At 43.8% G+C, this 15,496-nt stretch overlaps 2 protein-coding genes across 2 annotated transcripts in view; one reads left to right on the top strand and one right to left on the bottom strand.

Annotated features, from left to right (window-relative positions):
• Nucleotides 1–3,653, top strand: part of LOC119295335 (protein NINJA homolog 1-like) — a 4,382-nt gene extending 729 nt beyond the window's left edge. The window contains exons 2-3 of the mRNA XM_037573747.1: nucleotides 1,214–2,369; nucleotides 3,059–3,653. Of these exons, the coding sequence (XP_037429644.1) occupies nucleotides 1,307–2,369; nucleotides 3,059–3,426 (1,431 nt within the window). The 5' untranslated portion in view covers nucleotides 1,214–1,306 and the 3' untranslated portion in view covers nucleotides 3,427–3,653. The remainder of the gene's footprint in view (nucleotides 1–1,213; nucleotides 2,370–3,058) is intronic.
• Nucleotides 3,654–4,472: 819 nt separating this feature from the next.
• LOC119293438 (exosome complex component RRP41 homolog) lies at nucleotides 4,473–8,039 on the bottom strand. Its single transcript, XM_037571925.1, has 10 exons — nucleotides 7,904–8,039; nucleotides 7,709–7,816; nucleotides 6,664–6,705; nucleotides 6,519–6,586; nucleotides 5,952–6,030; nucleotides 5,824–5,860; nucleotides 5,425–5,541; nucleotides 5,248–5,333; nucleotides 4,988–5,077; nucleotides 4,473–4,823 (listed from the first exon to the last, which is right to left on the bottom strand). Exons 4-10 carry the CDS (start codon nucleotides 6,566–6,568, stop codon nucleotides 4,779–4,781), a joined length of 504 nt encoding a protein of 167 aa, XP_037427822.1. The 5' UTR covers nucleotides 6,569–6,586; nucleotides 6,664–6,705; nucleotides 7,709–7,816; nucleotides 7,904–8,039; the 3' UTR covers nucleotides 4,473–4,778.
• Nucleotides 8,040–15,496: the final 7,457 nt, after the last annotated feature.

Consider the following 15,496-nt stretch of genomic DNA (forward strand, 5'->3'; position numbering starts at 1 on the left):
GAATCCGCACGATTAGCTGACGGTTAGGGGAAGAGAAGTAGGACGATTACCGGAATGGTATCCAAGTCGCCCCTGTGATCCCGTCGCCTGGGAAGAGGAGGGGTGGTCGGATCGCTCCGCTGCCTTGACCCTGGAGAACCGCCTCCGCTTGGGGCTGCGAGATGAAGGCAGCTGGGCTGCTTGATTCGAGTCAAATAAGCATGGGGCTGATTCTGAATTCCTAATAGCTACTGTCGACAGACATGTATTTAGGCTATGGTTCAGATGCTTTTCGTGCAACCGATTAGAACATTCCATATCCCCCCTCTATGATTTATGTGCCCTCGAGCAGCCCAAAATAGTCAGGAATCGTAGTGGTTTAGCTACGACCCACTGATATGGTGACATGGATACAAGGACATGGGATATAGCAATTTCTAGAAACAGCCACACAGCGATACGTCGAGTATATATATAATTAATTAATGAAGTGCCCTGTAATAAAAACAGAATAATTGGATGTGTGAGAGATCAAAATACTGCCCCATTTGTGGCTTCCATGCCTCTTTTCAAGTCTTTGATGACTGAATGATCATCGATTTCCTCAATTTTCATGGTACTTTTAAGTTGAAGCATGAGCCCGTAGAGGATATTTCTGATTGACAATACCAGCCCCAGTCTCTTCAATATCAACACTGATACTGTTGTTTATACTCCCACAAACTGAACATTGGCTGCCTGGCATGCCACTGCCTGCAGCACCAGCACAGCTGCAACACCAGTAGGTCAGCAGCAGCAAGCAGGAGCATTATACAGCAAAGCATGGTGGTGACTCTGGACGGCAGCGAGGCGAAACCAGGCGGTGACGGCGGAGGCGCGCTCGTGCTGTCACCCAGTTGCTCTTGATCCAATCTGCCTGCCCTGGTCAATTGAGCGAATAGAGCAAGTGAGAGAGAGCTGGATATTAGGTTTAGGAGTGGGCATCTACTGGGCTTACCTTGTCCCCGACGTGTCTACTGTATCGTCTTCCCATGTCACTCTGGGGATATGCGTTTCTGGCGCACCGGCTGCGTCTTGTAACGGACACGCCAGACCTGGCCGTATTGGTGCTTCATAGTCGTTTAGCATCTATTCTTATGACGGATTGTTATATTTCTGTGCTTCTACATACACTTCTTTATTGTCATGGACAGACATGATGACATACCCTTAATATAATATTGTTATGTTGCAGAGATGACTGCTTAAATGGGATAATTATAACACAAGGCAGTCTGGTGTATATACTGAAGAATCAGGTTTTAACCACAATCACCAGAAACTAGAAATGGAGGATGGCCTTGAGCTTAGTTTAGGCCTCTCTTTGGGTGGTGGGTCTTCTGGGAAGTCTAAGGCAAGAGATGCTTCTCTAGAGCCTAAAGCAGAACCTCAAGTGGAAGAGAGCAGTAGCAAAGGTGTCTCGCAACCTCCTGATGCTCCTTTTGCACATTACTATCAAGCAACTGCTGAGAACCAGGAACACAGTAGCAAGCAGAGGCATAGCCCTGCTACCCCGCCATTTGGAAACTTCTGGGGACAACACGGTGGCTCCTCTGCTCCAGTGGCAGATGGATCCAGTGAACTAATAGCCCACCAATCTCAGCTTCCCCAGTATCAAGAGGGGCGGACTCCAAATAATATTGGAAATAATTCTGAGGAAAACATGCCAGTCTCAAGTAAACGAAAGCTGCTTTCTGAAGAGACAAGTTTTCAGAAGAAGCATCATTCTGCTGCTGACCAGCCTGATGCATTCAGTAAGAACTCCGAGGGAGGTGTGAAAAATGCACCGATTTCAATTAGCACGGATGATGGTTCAACCGGTGAAAATGAGGATGTTGCAGACTCGGAAGCAGAAGGCTCAAACTCTTGGTTGGTTGCACAGCGTGAAGACAGTGCCAAGGGCTCTGTGGTAAACAGAGGATCCGATATAAAGAGATCCAGTGATGATGCTACAGGTGGATTTCAAGGAAAGAGGCAACCGAGCTTTTCAGGAAGTGAATCTAGCTCTGGAAAGTTGCCGCATGGAAATCCCTTACAAGCATCGAATGTAGTGACTGCGCAATATCAAGGCCAGACTCAGGTTTCAGCACCCCTGGGCATAACTAATGCACCCAATTTTCCTCCAATGTATACAGTGCAATTGAGGCCACCCGTAAACAATGGACCAGCGGTCCAGACGATGGGTGGTGCCTCCCAGGTTTCTTTTGGTTACCCAACAGGTCAGCTACCAATACTTGAAACGAGCTCTTCATGGGCATTTGGTACTCCGCCTCAGGCTATTTCTTCCTTTGCTGCAAAGCAAGCCGAACGAGCAGGAGCCAAACAAGCTGATGATGGAAAGAAACCTCAAGGTTAGTTCACCTCGTAATACTCTACTTATGTGCAAATAAATAGAGGAAAAGGTCATGTTGCTACGGCACTCAAATATACTCCCTCCGTTCGGAATTACTTGTCTTGAAAATGAATGTATTTAGAACTAAAATAAATCTAGATACATCCATTTCTGCGACAAGTAATTTCGAACGGAGGGAGTATGTCGTAAAATGACTCCTATATGTGTCTACCTCTCTAAATGATATCTGGATTTGTTAAGTTATGTAAGAACACTGAGTTGAAATACTTGGTCTGGATATTTCAGTGAAGAGTTTTAGTCTACTGTCCAGTCCCAAATGTCCTTGTTTATTAGTTTCTCCTTCAGTTTGGTGTGACAGAAGCAATCTGGAGGTGTGTAGTTAGCTCATCTAATTTAGAACCACTTTAATTACTACTCCCTCCGATCCAAACTAAGTGTCGCAGTTTTTTGAACTAAGGTTACTTCAACCTTAGTTCAACGCTGCGAAACTTATTATGGATCGGAGGTATCTGTGAGCAGCACTGCCACTTCTTGATATGGAAGTGCTTTCCTGTAATCTAGTAAGGTAAAATGAGCATAGTTGAAAAGTAATTCCTCATTAAGCTTCTTGTGTGCACAGCTATACCTTTTGTTCGTTTAAAATTTGGAAAGTCAATCGTTTCCCTTTCTCTTCTTTATGAACTGCAGAGGCTGGCACGTCCTCCTCTGCTCTTTTGGAGGATGGTAAGGTTGTCGAGAAGGTATTGCCTCTCATGGGTTCGGGCTCTGGTATAAGGCCGGGCATCGCCCCGAACGTCAAATTCGGAGGGTCTGGATCGTACCCTGATCTTCCCTGGGTATCCACGACTGGGACTGGACCAAGTGGCAGGACCATATCGGGCGTAACATACAACTTCGGCAGGAACGAAGTGAAGATCGTGTGTGCTTGCCATGGCACACACATGACCCCTGAGGAGTTCACACGACACGCTAGCGTGGACGCCACGGGCCAAGAGAACAATGCTACCATGTCGGCGTTTCCTGTCGGTAATCAAGCAGCCTCAGCCCAAAACTAATTCGGCGGCCTGAGTGCCGGTTTCATAGTGTGCTTGCTGTCCCCTTTGTGTCCATATCATCAGTTCAGTATATTGTTGCTCTGTTGATTCAAACCCTATTGATATACATTATGTAGACATGTGTCATGTTGTAACTTTGGCTCTATTGTTGTGAACGAAACTGATGTATTTATTATAGCTCCTTTTGTGTCTTCAAGGCAGAATAATACTCCCTTCGTTTTTATTTACTCGGTATATTAGGTTTGTCTAAAGTCAATTTTTATATACTTTCAACAAGTTTGCAGAAAAATATATTAACATATACACCACCAAATCAATACCATTGGATTCATCATTGCATATATTTTCACATCACATAAATTTGTTACTGTGAATGTTCATATTGTTTTCTACAAACTTTATAAAGTTTGACTATTAGGCTATGGAACTTGATCATTGCAAAATTCAGGCTTCATAATATGCACCTCTATGTGGCATCTTGAGGGTTTGGTCAAGGACTGGTGGACAAATAGGACCGGCGCAGGAGTCCCCAACGGGAAGGCCATGGCCTCTCTAACCATGCTCGTCTCATGGACCTTTTGGAACGAGTGGAACGCCCATGTTTTCTGACGCAAGAGTGCTCCACCACCAATCTTGCTAAACCACATCACCCGCGAGGCAAACTTTTGAATCACCGCCGGAGTTAAGAAATTAGGAAATATTATCTTGTGCAAGTAATCCTTCATGCCGTGTAAAAGTGTGTCCTTGTAAGAAACTTTCTTCTTGGCTTAATTAATAGATGAGGCAAATCTTTTGCCTTCGTTTTAAAATAAAAATAAAGTTTGACTTCAAAGCTAATATGCGGAGTAAATAAAAAACGGAGGGAGTATTTGACCACAGCCAGCAAAATGGTTTGATGGGGCCGCGTTGCCATTTGGTGATGATGCAGGCAGAATGATAGCAACATACATATGCTTTCTTCTATAAGAGTTTTTCAGTCAAACAAATTTTTCATCATCCATCATAAAAGAGGTAGAAATGCTTTCACAACATGTCAAACCTGGGGACGTATGTACCATGCTCCGTTTGCTATTTAAGTTAAACTTGCACCATGTTAAAACATTTTCAAAAGTACAACATGGATACCAAGTTCAACATCAAGGTTTCACATAATCAAGATGTCATCTCCTGTGCGCTACAGCATTTACGTTAGGAGGGAAAATGATGGTCCAGCTATCTTTGACAGGTTCAGTGTCATTTTTCTCTCAATGCTAGCTCTGCTAGGCAGATAAGCCATCAATCAGCGTTACACAACAGACCCGCCTTCAAGTGCTACGGGCTCTCGTTCAATGGCCTCCACCTGCTAGGTTTAACTAGCCTCGCTGACACTCCAGCTGCTTCGTGTTCTCCAATAGCACCTGCTTCAGCATCACAACACAACCAACCAGCATTCAGGTTTCATACAATGGGAAATCATTGGTGTGCACAACAATATGGTTTCAGTGTGTCCAATCGTGGGACGACAAGTTTGGAGAAGATATAATTGAGCAAGGGCGGCCGAGAATAAGGAAAGGTTCTTAACCTCCCGGATGTAGGTTGCGATCGCTTTGCACCCTTCAGTTGCAAGGTCCATGACAGTCTCGAATGTGTCCATTGGTAGTTTCGCGTCCATCTGAAAACCGCCTTTTGAGCATTAGTGTTGCTGTGAATGAATGATATCGTGCAGCAAACTAATAAGCACATAAGAAATGCGCCGCATCAGAAAGTTTGTGCTGCGGATGAGACGTGGGCTAGGGAGGCCCTGAAATTTGGAGCAATCAAAGTTTATGATTGTTCTGTAACCTGCAGAAGAGTCACTTTGTCCATCTTTGCAAGAATGTCAACGGTGACATCCACGCCTCCAGCACTGTCTTCTATATAATTCAGATCTGAAATAACATATTAGAATGGTTGAGGCCTCTTTGTCAGAGATGATTCTTGGCTTTGTCATAGACGTGAGAGCAGAAAATAGGCCCATACCAAGCAAAGGAGTAGAACACAGGTACCCAGCACTGCAAGATGTGACTATGTCTCGCATTGGAATCCCAGCATCTGCAAGTGCTAGTGTTGCAGCATTGATGCATGCGGACCTGGTTCCTGTCATGCACGCAGTCATGATCAAGATAGAAATTGAAGTCATATTAAGTACCACTCATGCTACAATCGTTTCAAAATAGGCAAAAATAATAGTACGTCACAGCAGGACTGGGTAATGGAAGCAAGAAAATGCATGTGTACCAAGTAAAATATTTAAACGGACTCTGGACAAAAATAAAGTCTTGTGTTGTGTGCCTTTGGTTTGGCAAAAGAAATAAAGTTGGTTCTATTTATGCATGCTGATTAGAGAAAATCTGAAATATTCAAATATAGTGCACTTACCACCATCAGCTTGAAGAACTTGGACAAATATGTCAATCTACAAAGCAAACACAGTAAGAATTCGAAGTGGGTCCTGTTTACAATTCAAGATAGAGGTTTCTTGCAGCACAACTGGTTAGATGACTCACCTGTGAGTGTGGCATTAAATGTGTTAATATGCTTGCCTCCATTGTTTGTCGAATAACAAGAGAAATCTCTGTTGATCGCCTGTCATGAAGTTGTAGATTCACCTCATTACTACATAGTTGTGCAGGAAATAAAATAGCAAGTAGACTATAACTGATGCATCATGTTATTCCTTTAGCATGCTGTGTGTTCAGTTGTTCACCACAAAACACTGACATGAATGAACTAAGCTACACATTAGCGTTGTCTGTTTTATTTCACATGAGGAAATTCCTGAACTTCTACTTTAATTGCATTGCAATATTTGATCATGTTACAGGCCTAAAAAGATCTTGAGATGACACCACCCTTAGCTTTGAGTACCTTTCCCCTTTAAGAACAAATCAGACATAACTAAAAAAAACACTGTCCCCAATCTAGACAACAATAATGATATCTAATATTTGAAAAAAAAACACAGAGAATAAGCCTGAAATAATGGTATGAAAATATGTCATGACAAAAGTGTGTACTGATAATAAATGAATCCACCATAGTCAACGGTTCTCCCTCCTTAAGCTGGAACATACCTGTCACCTTTTGGCTTTCTCCTTCGATCCCCAGTGCTAAATTCTGCCATTCTATACTCACAACGCACCTGCAGACACATTTCTCATGAGCGCATCCTAACAAGAGAACCTTTAATGCTTGATTCCGTTGGATTAATAAACTTACCAAAGCCTCTTGACCGTTTTGTTGCTAACTCCTGTTTTGGATCTGAATGAGTAAAACAAGCAAAATAACATTAGTCTTAAGCTGGGATATGTTAGCCATTCATATTGAGGAAAACTAACTGGTATGAAAAGGCAATATCATAGCTACACAAGGAAGAGCCACCCTAGGTCCTGTGAGAAAACACCCCATGTTCTACTGGCACTCGAGCAGATGACTCGGGCAACCGCTCTGGTGAGACATGCCTCCACCCTTGATGCTGCCTACTGGTCGCCGATGGCTCCAACGGCAGGGGCTTGACTGATCTGGTGCTTTACTTGAAATGTGGCGTGGATTGCCCTTTGCATGTAATAGTTAGATCATGGCTTGAACGGAAACTTGGAGATGGTTTAACCTTTTTAGTTCGTTTCAGTAGTTTGCTTTTACTGCTTTCTGAACTTGGCGTGGATGCCTTGGACTGAACCTGAATGAAATGGAGCCGTTGATCTAAAAATGTTCTACTGGCGCCACTGATCCTACCGGTTTCCTAGAACATGTTATTTGCAGTACCAAAACACAGAAGGATGACATTCTGCAATAGCATCCGCAACATGACAAGACTAATGTGCCAGTTCAGTGCTCCATGTCATTTAATTCAGAAAATTAACTACAAAGATCACAATAAATTCTTTCATAGACACACACCACATCAAACGTGCTGTATGAACTTCAAAAGAGATACCCCAAATCAACATATATCCGAAAAGTAACTAAAACTTCACAGTAGCCTTTCATAGACAATCCATCAAACATTCTATGTGCTCTATGAAAAACATAATCCTGAATCCAGAACTTAACTACCAACAAACATGACGTTAATCCTCACAGGCATTATGTCATACATGGCATGTGCGATTCGAGAAAAGCTCCCCAAATCACCTTAATACCAATCATCAACTAGAGAACTCGCGCTAATCCTTAACAGGCATGCTAATCCCTAACAGGCATTGCATCGAACAGTTAGCGTGCGCGAGCTATATGTGCAAACAAGATGAGGGACATGGACTACCTCCCGTGGCCCGTAGACGGCGGCGATGACCCTGGTGTTGCCCATCTCGAAGAGCGCCGAGCCGTCAGCCCTGGAGACGACGCCGACCTCGCCCTTGAGCTGCCGCATCTGCGAGACACCAACCGCCAAGAACCGGAGTCAGTCGAGCGTGAAGCAGAGGAAGGTGAGACAGGGAGGTCAGGAGAGGGGCGTGACCTCGTTGGGGCGGCGGCCGTCGACGCGGAAGCAGGTGAGAGGGTTGACGTACTCCATCACGGGACTGTTTTGCCCTCTCCACCCCTGCTTCGAGCTCCGCACAGGCTGCGACGGCGGCAAGGGCGAGGGAGAGGGCTTTGGTGCGGGTTAAGTCGTTTTTTTTGGACAATCTCGCGAAACTTTATTTATAACGTCACAATGTTTATACAAACGAACGTCATATCATCGGGGTGTGCTAACCAAATAAGACGACCAACCCTAATTTCAAAACGTGCTTTGCTAAATTGTGAGCTTCAAAGTTGAAGCTCCTAAACTCATGGACAAAGTTACATGAAATGAAAGAACTACTATAGTCTATAATTTCATGTATGATGGCTCCATAGCTAGCCTGACTCTGATGCATGATATCATCCATCACCATCTTGCAGTCGGATGCAACATGAATTATTCGTTGGTTCAAATCCTCGGGGAGGGATAGTGCCTCCCGGACAACAAGAGCCTCCAGTGTTGTTGGGTCGGTTATACCTCTGAAAATGATCACTTGAGCTCCAAGAAAGTTACGTCATGTTCTCGGCATACTGCAGCAACAGCTCCTCTTCTATGTACGTTTGCAACTGATGCATCAACATTGATCTTCACCAATGTAGCCGGCGGCCGCAACCAGTTAATTAAGCTGAGTGGAAACTGGCTCCTTACAACGACCCCAGCGTCGCACTGGGCCAGAAAATATCCAGGCCCATTCACCCAGCGGAGCCCATCACCCAACCCATCTACCCAACCATTCTTGCGCCAAAGTTCGCCTATGTATCGTCTTCCGGCGCCAAAACACAGAAGAGAGCATCGTGAGCGCGCGCATGCGGCAGCGTCGTGAGCACGCACCGGTAGCTCCGTCCGAACGCTCTCCGTGCTTCTCCCTTTGGGGACCGTCACAGGAAGTTCCCTTGTCACATTCCCTTGACCAACCTCTTCTCTGACAACGGTGACGACGAGCCGGCGCTGCGCTCCTACTTCATTACTCATCTGATGGAAAACCAGGCCAGTACAAATTTGAAACAAGACTGGTGAGGAGGACAATAAAAGAGCTAATGCCATCAAACATTGTCTGCTCATTGCACTAAAGAATAAAATCTTATTAAGGATTTCAGTGCTTGTATGTTCGGGTGCGAGGACAAGGAAACATTTGTGCAGACTTTCTGCACCCTGAGAAATAAGGTAGAGTATAAAGTAATAGAAAAATGGGTTGAATGTTATATGAGGGATGCTTTCACCATAGGGATGCGAAGCACACAACTAGGTGAGAGCCTAAACAATGACCCGAAACTCCACCTAAAACCAGACCTTGACCTTGTTCGTTTTTTCAAGCATTTTGAAAGGGTTGTGCAAGGGAAACGAGACAATGAGTTGGATTCGGAGTACGAGTCCAGAGAGAAACTACCTACAATCAAAATAACTACACCGGTGTGAGTCCAAGCAAGCGAGGTATACACTCCTGGCATATTTGAAAGTTTTCAAATAGAGCATGTGAGATCTATAGTAGCCAACAGTAAAGTACTTGCAGAGATCAAATATTTGGAGATGAGCGCACGGTTGTTGGTAATCCGTTGGAACAAATAGCCACATATAGTTGTGGGCAATTTGAGAGAATTGGACTACTATGTGCCCATGCTCTAAGAGTTCTCGATTTGATGAACATTAAATTACCGCCACCACATTATATTTGAAAGCCTTGGTCTCTAGGTGCACGGTGTGGAACTATCCAAGATATAAGTGGAAGGGAATGTTGTTGAGAGTCCAATGTTGGATGCCATTCTTAGCTGCAAATTTCTCACACACAAATTTGTCAACTTGGGCACTCAAGCAGTAAGCTCTCAGCCATGTCGTATTTTACTTGATAATGCACTTGATATCCTCACTAAGGAAGTTGAAGAGTAATTGAAAAAAGGAACGATAATGTCACCTTGTCGAGGAATGTGATACCCAAGTGATACCTCAAGAATCAAATTAGGATTTAAGTGCCGCATGCCTAAAGGAAAAATCTCCACAGAAAAAAGGTTCAAAGCGAGATAAAACTTGTATGGATAGGCAATGCAAGAAATGGAAGACAAGACCACCTAAAGCTAGAGAGACACAAGAATTACCTACGACATGTTATTTATATGCTGAAAAACAATTACTTTGTTGACCTTTAAAATATAGTCTATTTGTATGATTGAATTCTATGTTCATTTTGTTTTCAGCAACAGGAGAATGAGATTCATAAAAATATGAAAGGGCGGAAAAGACCAACCAAAGTTAAAGAGACAAGTATTTCCTACAATGTGTCTTTTGTATGCTAGAAGATATTTACTTCCATGTCCATTCAAGTATAGTATTTTACTTTGTTCTCCTTCCACATGTAGGAGCAGCTGAATGGAATCAAGAAAAAAAAACAAAAGAAGGAAACGGTCTACAAAAACCACCAATGCACATGCCTTGCCTATGAGTTCCCAGCAACAGAAAGATGAGACAAATTCATTGACAGAGAAAGATCCTGGGAGCATTGAGAGTGATTTTCACGGTCATGGGTGCATGCATCACTCTGATGCAGAGGCCGGGGGCATTCCTCCTTTTCAAAAAGAAAACCCGGTTATGGGTGTATTAAGGGTTACACTGAATTATTTATGGTCTGCTTCATTCCATGTACTATTGTGCTTGACTAATGTTTCATCAAAAATGATGTTTTTTTCTAATATGAGCAATCCTTTAAAGATGCAGGGTTCAAGTGTCGAACACCTTTACACAAATGATATGTTTCTATCAGACCCCCTTTGTCATTTGTAGACTTGAAGATCCATTTTATCATTAGAGGACTTTAAGAGTGTTGAATGCTAAATATTAAATGGGTGCTGCTACTGGTCTAATTAGTTAAATCCGCCCCAGGGAAAAGTATGTGAAAATTCTAGTATTTTAACTTTTGAGCATCCCTTGAATTTGTCAATGCCAGACCAGCAGTTGATTAAGATTGTTCAGTGGAATTCACTTGGTTGTAACGTGCATAGTTTGCTTGTTTAAATTTCAGTTTGTGTATTGATGCGTGATTCTTCAGTTCTTCAGTTTTGTAGCAGGTTTGGTTCAGACGAGTTCTTTAGTAAACGCACAGGCAGTTTTTTTTAAGAAAAGACAACTGGGCTTTATTAACTCATATCAACATTTATACATGTATAACAAGAGCATCGTGGGGTGACCCCAACCAAATATGTCTTCCTCGAGGAAGACAATGAGCAAGTGTGAGAGGCTAGGCAAGGACTGGGTAGATGGGCTTTCCTGGCCCATATTAATGCCTTCGCAAGGGATCACAGGGAATCGTATCTGCACGAGAGCTATATCTCCCATTAAGCGAGTTGAAAGGATCCAAACCGGGGTCTTCAGGTTTAGAGAGAGCGCGACTAGCCACTAGGCTATGCCTTAGGTGTGTGGCAGAAAGTCCAAACAAGTCGACGTTTCCACTGTTTCTTCTTCGTTTTTTCCATATTTTTTCTTTCTTTTATTTCCTTTCTTTTTTCTTCTCCGGTTTTTCCATTGTTTATTCTTTCTTTCTTTGGTTATATTTTTAGTTTTCTTTTTTTTGGTTTAATTTCTTTCTGTTTCGTTTTTCATTCATATGATTTTCTTTTTTTTGTTTTCATACTACATTTTTGTATATGTCAACAACATTTTTCTAATACATGTTTAACAGTTTTCCAATACTAATTTAACACTTTAATATATGGTCAACATTTTTATACACAATTTTTATATTTTTAAATGCTTGATTAAAGAAATTCAAATACAATAATATAATCTTTTGAATACATGGTCAACAATTTTTCTATACATTTTAAACCTTTTTCTCAAATGCTTGATTAAATGTTTTCAAATAAAAAGATTAACATTTTTAATACACATTTAACATTTTTTCTAACAGTTGATTGACATTTTTCAAACACGTGTTCAACAATGTTTTTCAAATGCTTGATTAAAAAATTTATATACATGATCGAAGATTAACATTTATACATGATGTCACAGCCCTAGCTTAGTCCTGCCTGTCATGCATATTCTCCATGCATCATGTTTAAATTCTCTGGAAATTTAAAATGGAGATGACAGAACCCCAACACCCCCTGAAAATGATCCAGTGTTACTAAAATCTTTTTAAATGAACCAGAAATGCCCTTCAAAAATGTTCATCATATTTGCCTTGGTCTAAAACCTCTGACAAAAATGGCGCACAATTTTCTAGGACATCCTAAGGTCACCGGTTTAAATCATAGTTATTTGCATTTGGACATTTAAATGCTATAAAATATTTTAAATGTCCAAATAATCTGAAACTAAAATGTCTACTATTGGATATATTCTAAGCAGTAGGCTTGAGCAAGTTTCATGATTTTTGGAAGGGTCTAGGTATTTTTAGAAAAGCCCTAAATGTTACAAAAAATAGAAAAACAGAAAGAAAAGGAAAACTTACCTGTGACTTACCTGTGCGACCCAGCACTGCAGCTGGCCGGCCCAGTTGGCGGCCCAGCCAACTGGCCCAGCCCACCTGGCGCCTCCGTCGTCTTCCTCCCCTCGCCCTGAAGCAGCTGCGTGCCCGCATGCGAGCGACCGCAAGCACATCTCCCCGCCACCTCCTACTTCTCCTCCTCGTCCTGACCCGCATCCGGAGACGCCCGTGACCCCTCGCCCCTCTCCCTCACTCGTTGCTTCCTCTCCCCTTCTCTGGCTCTCTCGCACGCGACCACCGAGCGGAGCTCGTCGCCGCCACTCGCCATCGTCATGGCCAGAGCCACCACCCCGCCTCTTCGTGTTGTCCAGAGGCTCCGCCTCGACGCCATGGGACTCCAAGACAAAGCACGCGCCCATGGGACGCCTGAAGCGACGCCGCCGTCTTTGTTCCCATCGCCGGCCGCCGGAGATCCCCCTCGATGCTCCGCTTGCTCCGGTGCCTCCCCAAGCTCGCCGAGGCCACCACTGCACCCATTGTGAGCTGATGCATTGGTTCCCCCTCTTCCCCGACTCTCTTCCCTCCCGCTAACGCCATTGCCATCGAGCCCGAGAGCTTGGCTCCGCCGGCCATGTCGCCTTCGTGGACACCGTCACCTAGAGCTGCAATCAAGCACACATCCGTGCTTAGTGCACCCCCAGGAGGTCGTAGCACCCCTCCTTGCCTCCTGCCGTACTCCCTAACGCCGAACCCGAGCTCACCCGAACTCCGGCCGCTGCCTTAGAGCTCGCCGCCGTCAACTCCGGCCACCCCAACTGTTGTCGCCTGTTGCTTTGGATGCGCGAGAGTCTGGGCTACGTGTAGATGCCCTCCGCTGGTCTTTTGGCTGCCAGAGGAGCGATTCTGAGAACCTTTGCCGTCCCTGGCCTCGCCGGCGACGAGCCATGGACCAGGTCTGGCGTGTTGACCGTTTTGACCTGGGGTTTGACCTCCTAGGGTCGCTGATGTGTGGGCCCAGGGCCCTGCTAATCCTGGGTTAAGTGCTGATTAAACTTTATTAGCCTTGCTAATACTCACATGTGGGACCAGGGCCTTAACTAGTCTAGATTAGGATTAGTATTAGTGTTAATTAACTTACATTAGTTAGTTAGACACTGACATGTGGGTCCCAGCCGTCAGGTTTGACCTGGGCTGGCGCCTTTGACCTGCTGATGCAGTGCTGATGTCACCCTGACGTCATAAAGGTTTTCTGGAAATTTAAATAAATCAGGAAATGATTTATTATTTTAGAAAATAGCTAAAACTTCTAAAAACCATAGAAATTAATCTATAATTCCAAATGAAATAAGTTATATATGAAAAATGATCAGAAAAATCCAATCTATCCATCTGTATTGGTTTCATGCATGTTTAAACAACTTAACATTGCTGTTTGGATCAAAACATGATAATGCACTATTTAAATTCATAGTTTGAGTTTGGATTTGAACCTTTGGTTCAAAATGACCCAAACCCATCTGGTTGTAGTTGCATTAGGCCAACACCCTCATATTTCCATGTCATGATCATGCATCATATTGTGTATTGCATTGATTGTGTTTCCTTCTCTGTTGCCAGCATTTGTCCCCTCTCGATAGACGTGGTTTCGACGATGAGTTTGATGACACCAATGAAGAGCTATACTATCTTTAGAAGTGCCAGGCAAGCAAAACCCCCTTGTTCATTCCGAGACAATCCCACTCTCTCGCTCCTGCTCTATTTTACTGCATTAGGACAACAACGATTCAACTGTTACATGTTGCGGTAGTTGAACCCTTTCTTTGCATGACCTGTCATTGCCACAGTAAATAGATGAAACCCACTAGCATGAGTAGGAATTGTTTGAGCCCTGATGTGCCTACTCATTCTTGCTTGTTTGTCATGCCTGCTACTGCTTAGAGTTGAGTCAGGTCTGATTCATCGGAGATGAATTGGAATGGTGACGAACATGTCCTATAGTGTGTTAGGGCCACTTTGGGTCCACGACTAGTCATGTCAGCCTGGATTCTTTGTCATATGGATGCTAGCAGCACTATCATATACGTGAGCCAAAAGGCGCAAACGGTCCAGGCCAGGTAAGGTGGCACCTGTGGGAATATCGTGCGTGAGGATGCAAAGTGATATGATGTGTTACATGCTAGATCGGTGTGACTTAGGATTGGGGTCCTGACAGCGTTGGTATCAGAGCCTGACTGCCTGTAGGATTACCAAGCCAAACTGCTCAAATTCGAGTCTAGAAATTCTTTAGTATATAAGGGAATTGATTGCGGATGGGAACATAAGGCTCTTTTTACTACTTTACCTTATGCCCTTCTGGTCTGAGTCATCCTATCATTCCTACGGGGTTAAGGAACTAGGCTTCCTCCTCTTTCTATCAGGATCACGTATTACTAATTCATGAACTTATAGGATTGATGGATTCAAGCCTCAGTTCAGTCTCTTCTACTTATGTGTGTCCATAGTTGGTCTCAAAACCTTCATATTGCGACGATCAAGTGGTTATGCCACCATTTGCAGGATGTCTTAAATATTTTCGAGCATTTACAAACGTGATACATCTCCAACGTATCTATAATTTTTGATTGTTCCATGCTATTATATTACCCGTTTTGGATGTTTATGGGCTTTACTTTACACTTTTATATCATTTTTGGGACTAACCTACTAACTGGAGGCCCAACCCAAATTGCTGTTTTTTTGCCTATTTCAGTGTTTCGAAGAAAAGGAATATCAAACGGAGTCCAAACGGAATGAAACCTTTGGGAGCGATCTTTTTGGAACAAAGGTGATCCAGAGGACTTGGAGTGCAAGTCAAGAAACAAGCGAGGCGACCACGAGGGTGCCCGGCGTGCCCCCTACAGGTGGGCGCGCCCCCCACCCTCGTGGGTCCCTCAAGCGTCCACCGACGTACTTCTTCCTCCCATATATACCCATGTACCCCGAAACCATCAGGGGAGCCACCGAAAAACTATTTCCACCACCGTAACCTTCTGTATCTGCGAGATCCCATCTTGGAGCCGTCGCTGGCGCTCCGCCGGAGGGGGAATCCACCACAGAGGGCCTCTACATCAACTCCAAGGCCTCTCTGA

Source organism: Triticum dicoccoides, chromosome 4B, assembly GCF_002162155.2.
Source record: "Triticum dicoccoides isolate Atlit2015 ecotype Zavitan chromosome 4B, WEW_v2.0, whole genome shotgun sequence".
Lineage (NCBI taxonomy): Eukaryota > Viridiplantae > Streptophyta > Magnoliopsida > Poales > Poaceae > Triticum > Triticum dicoccoides.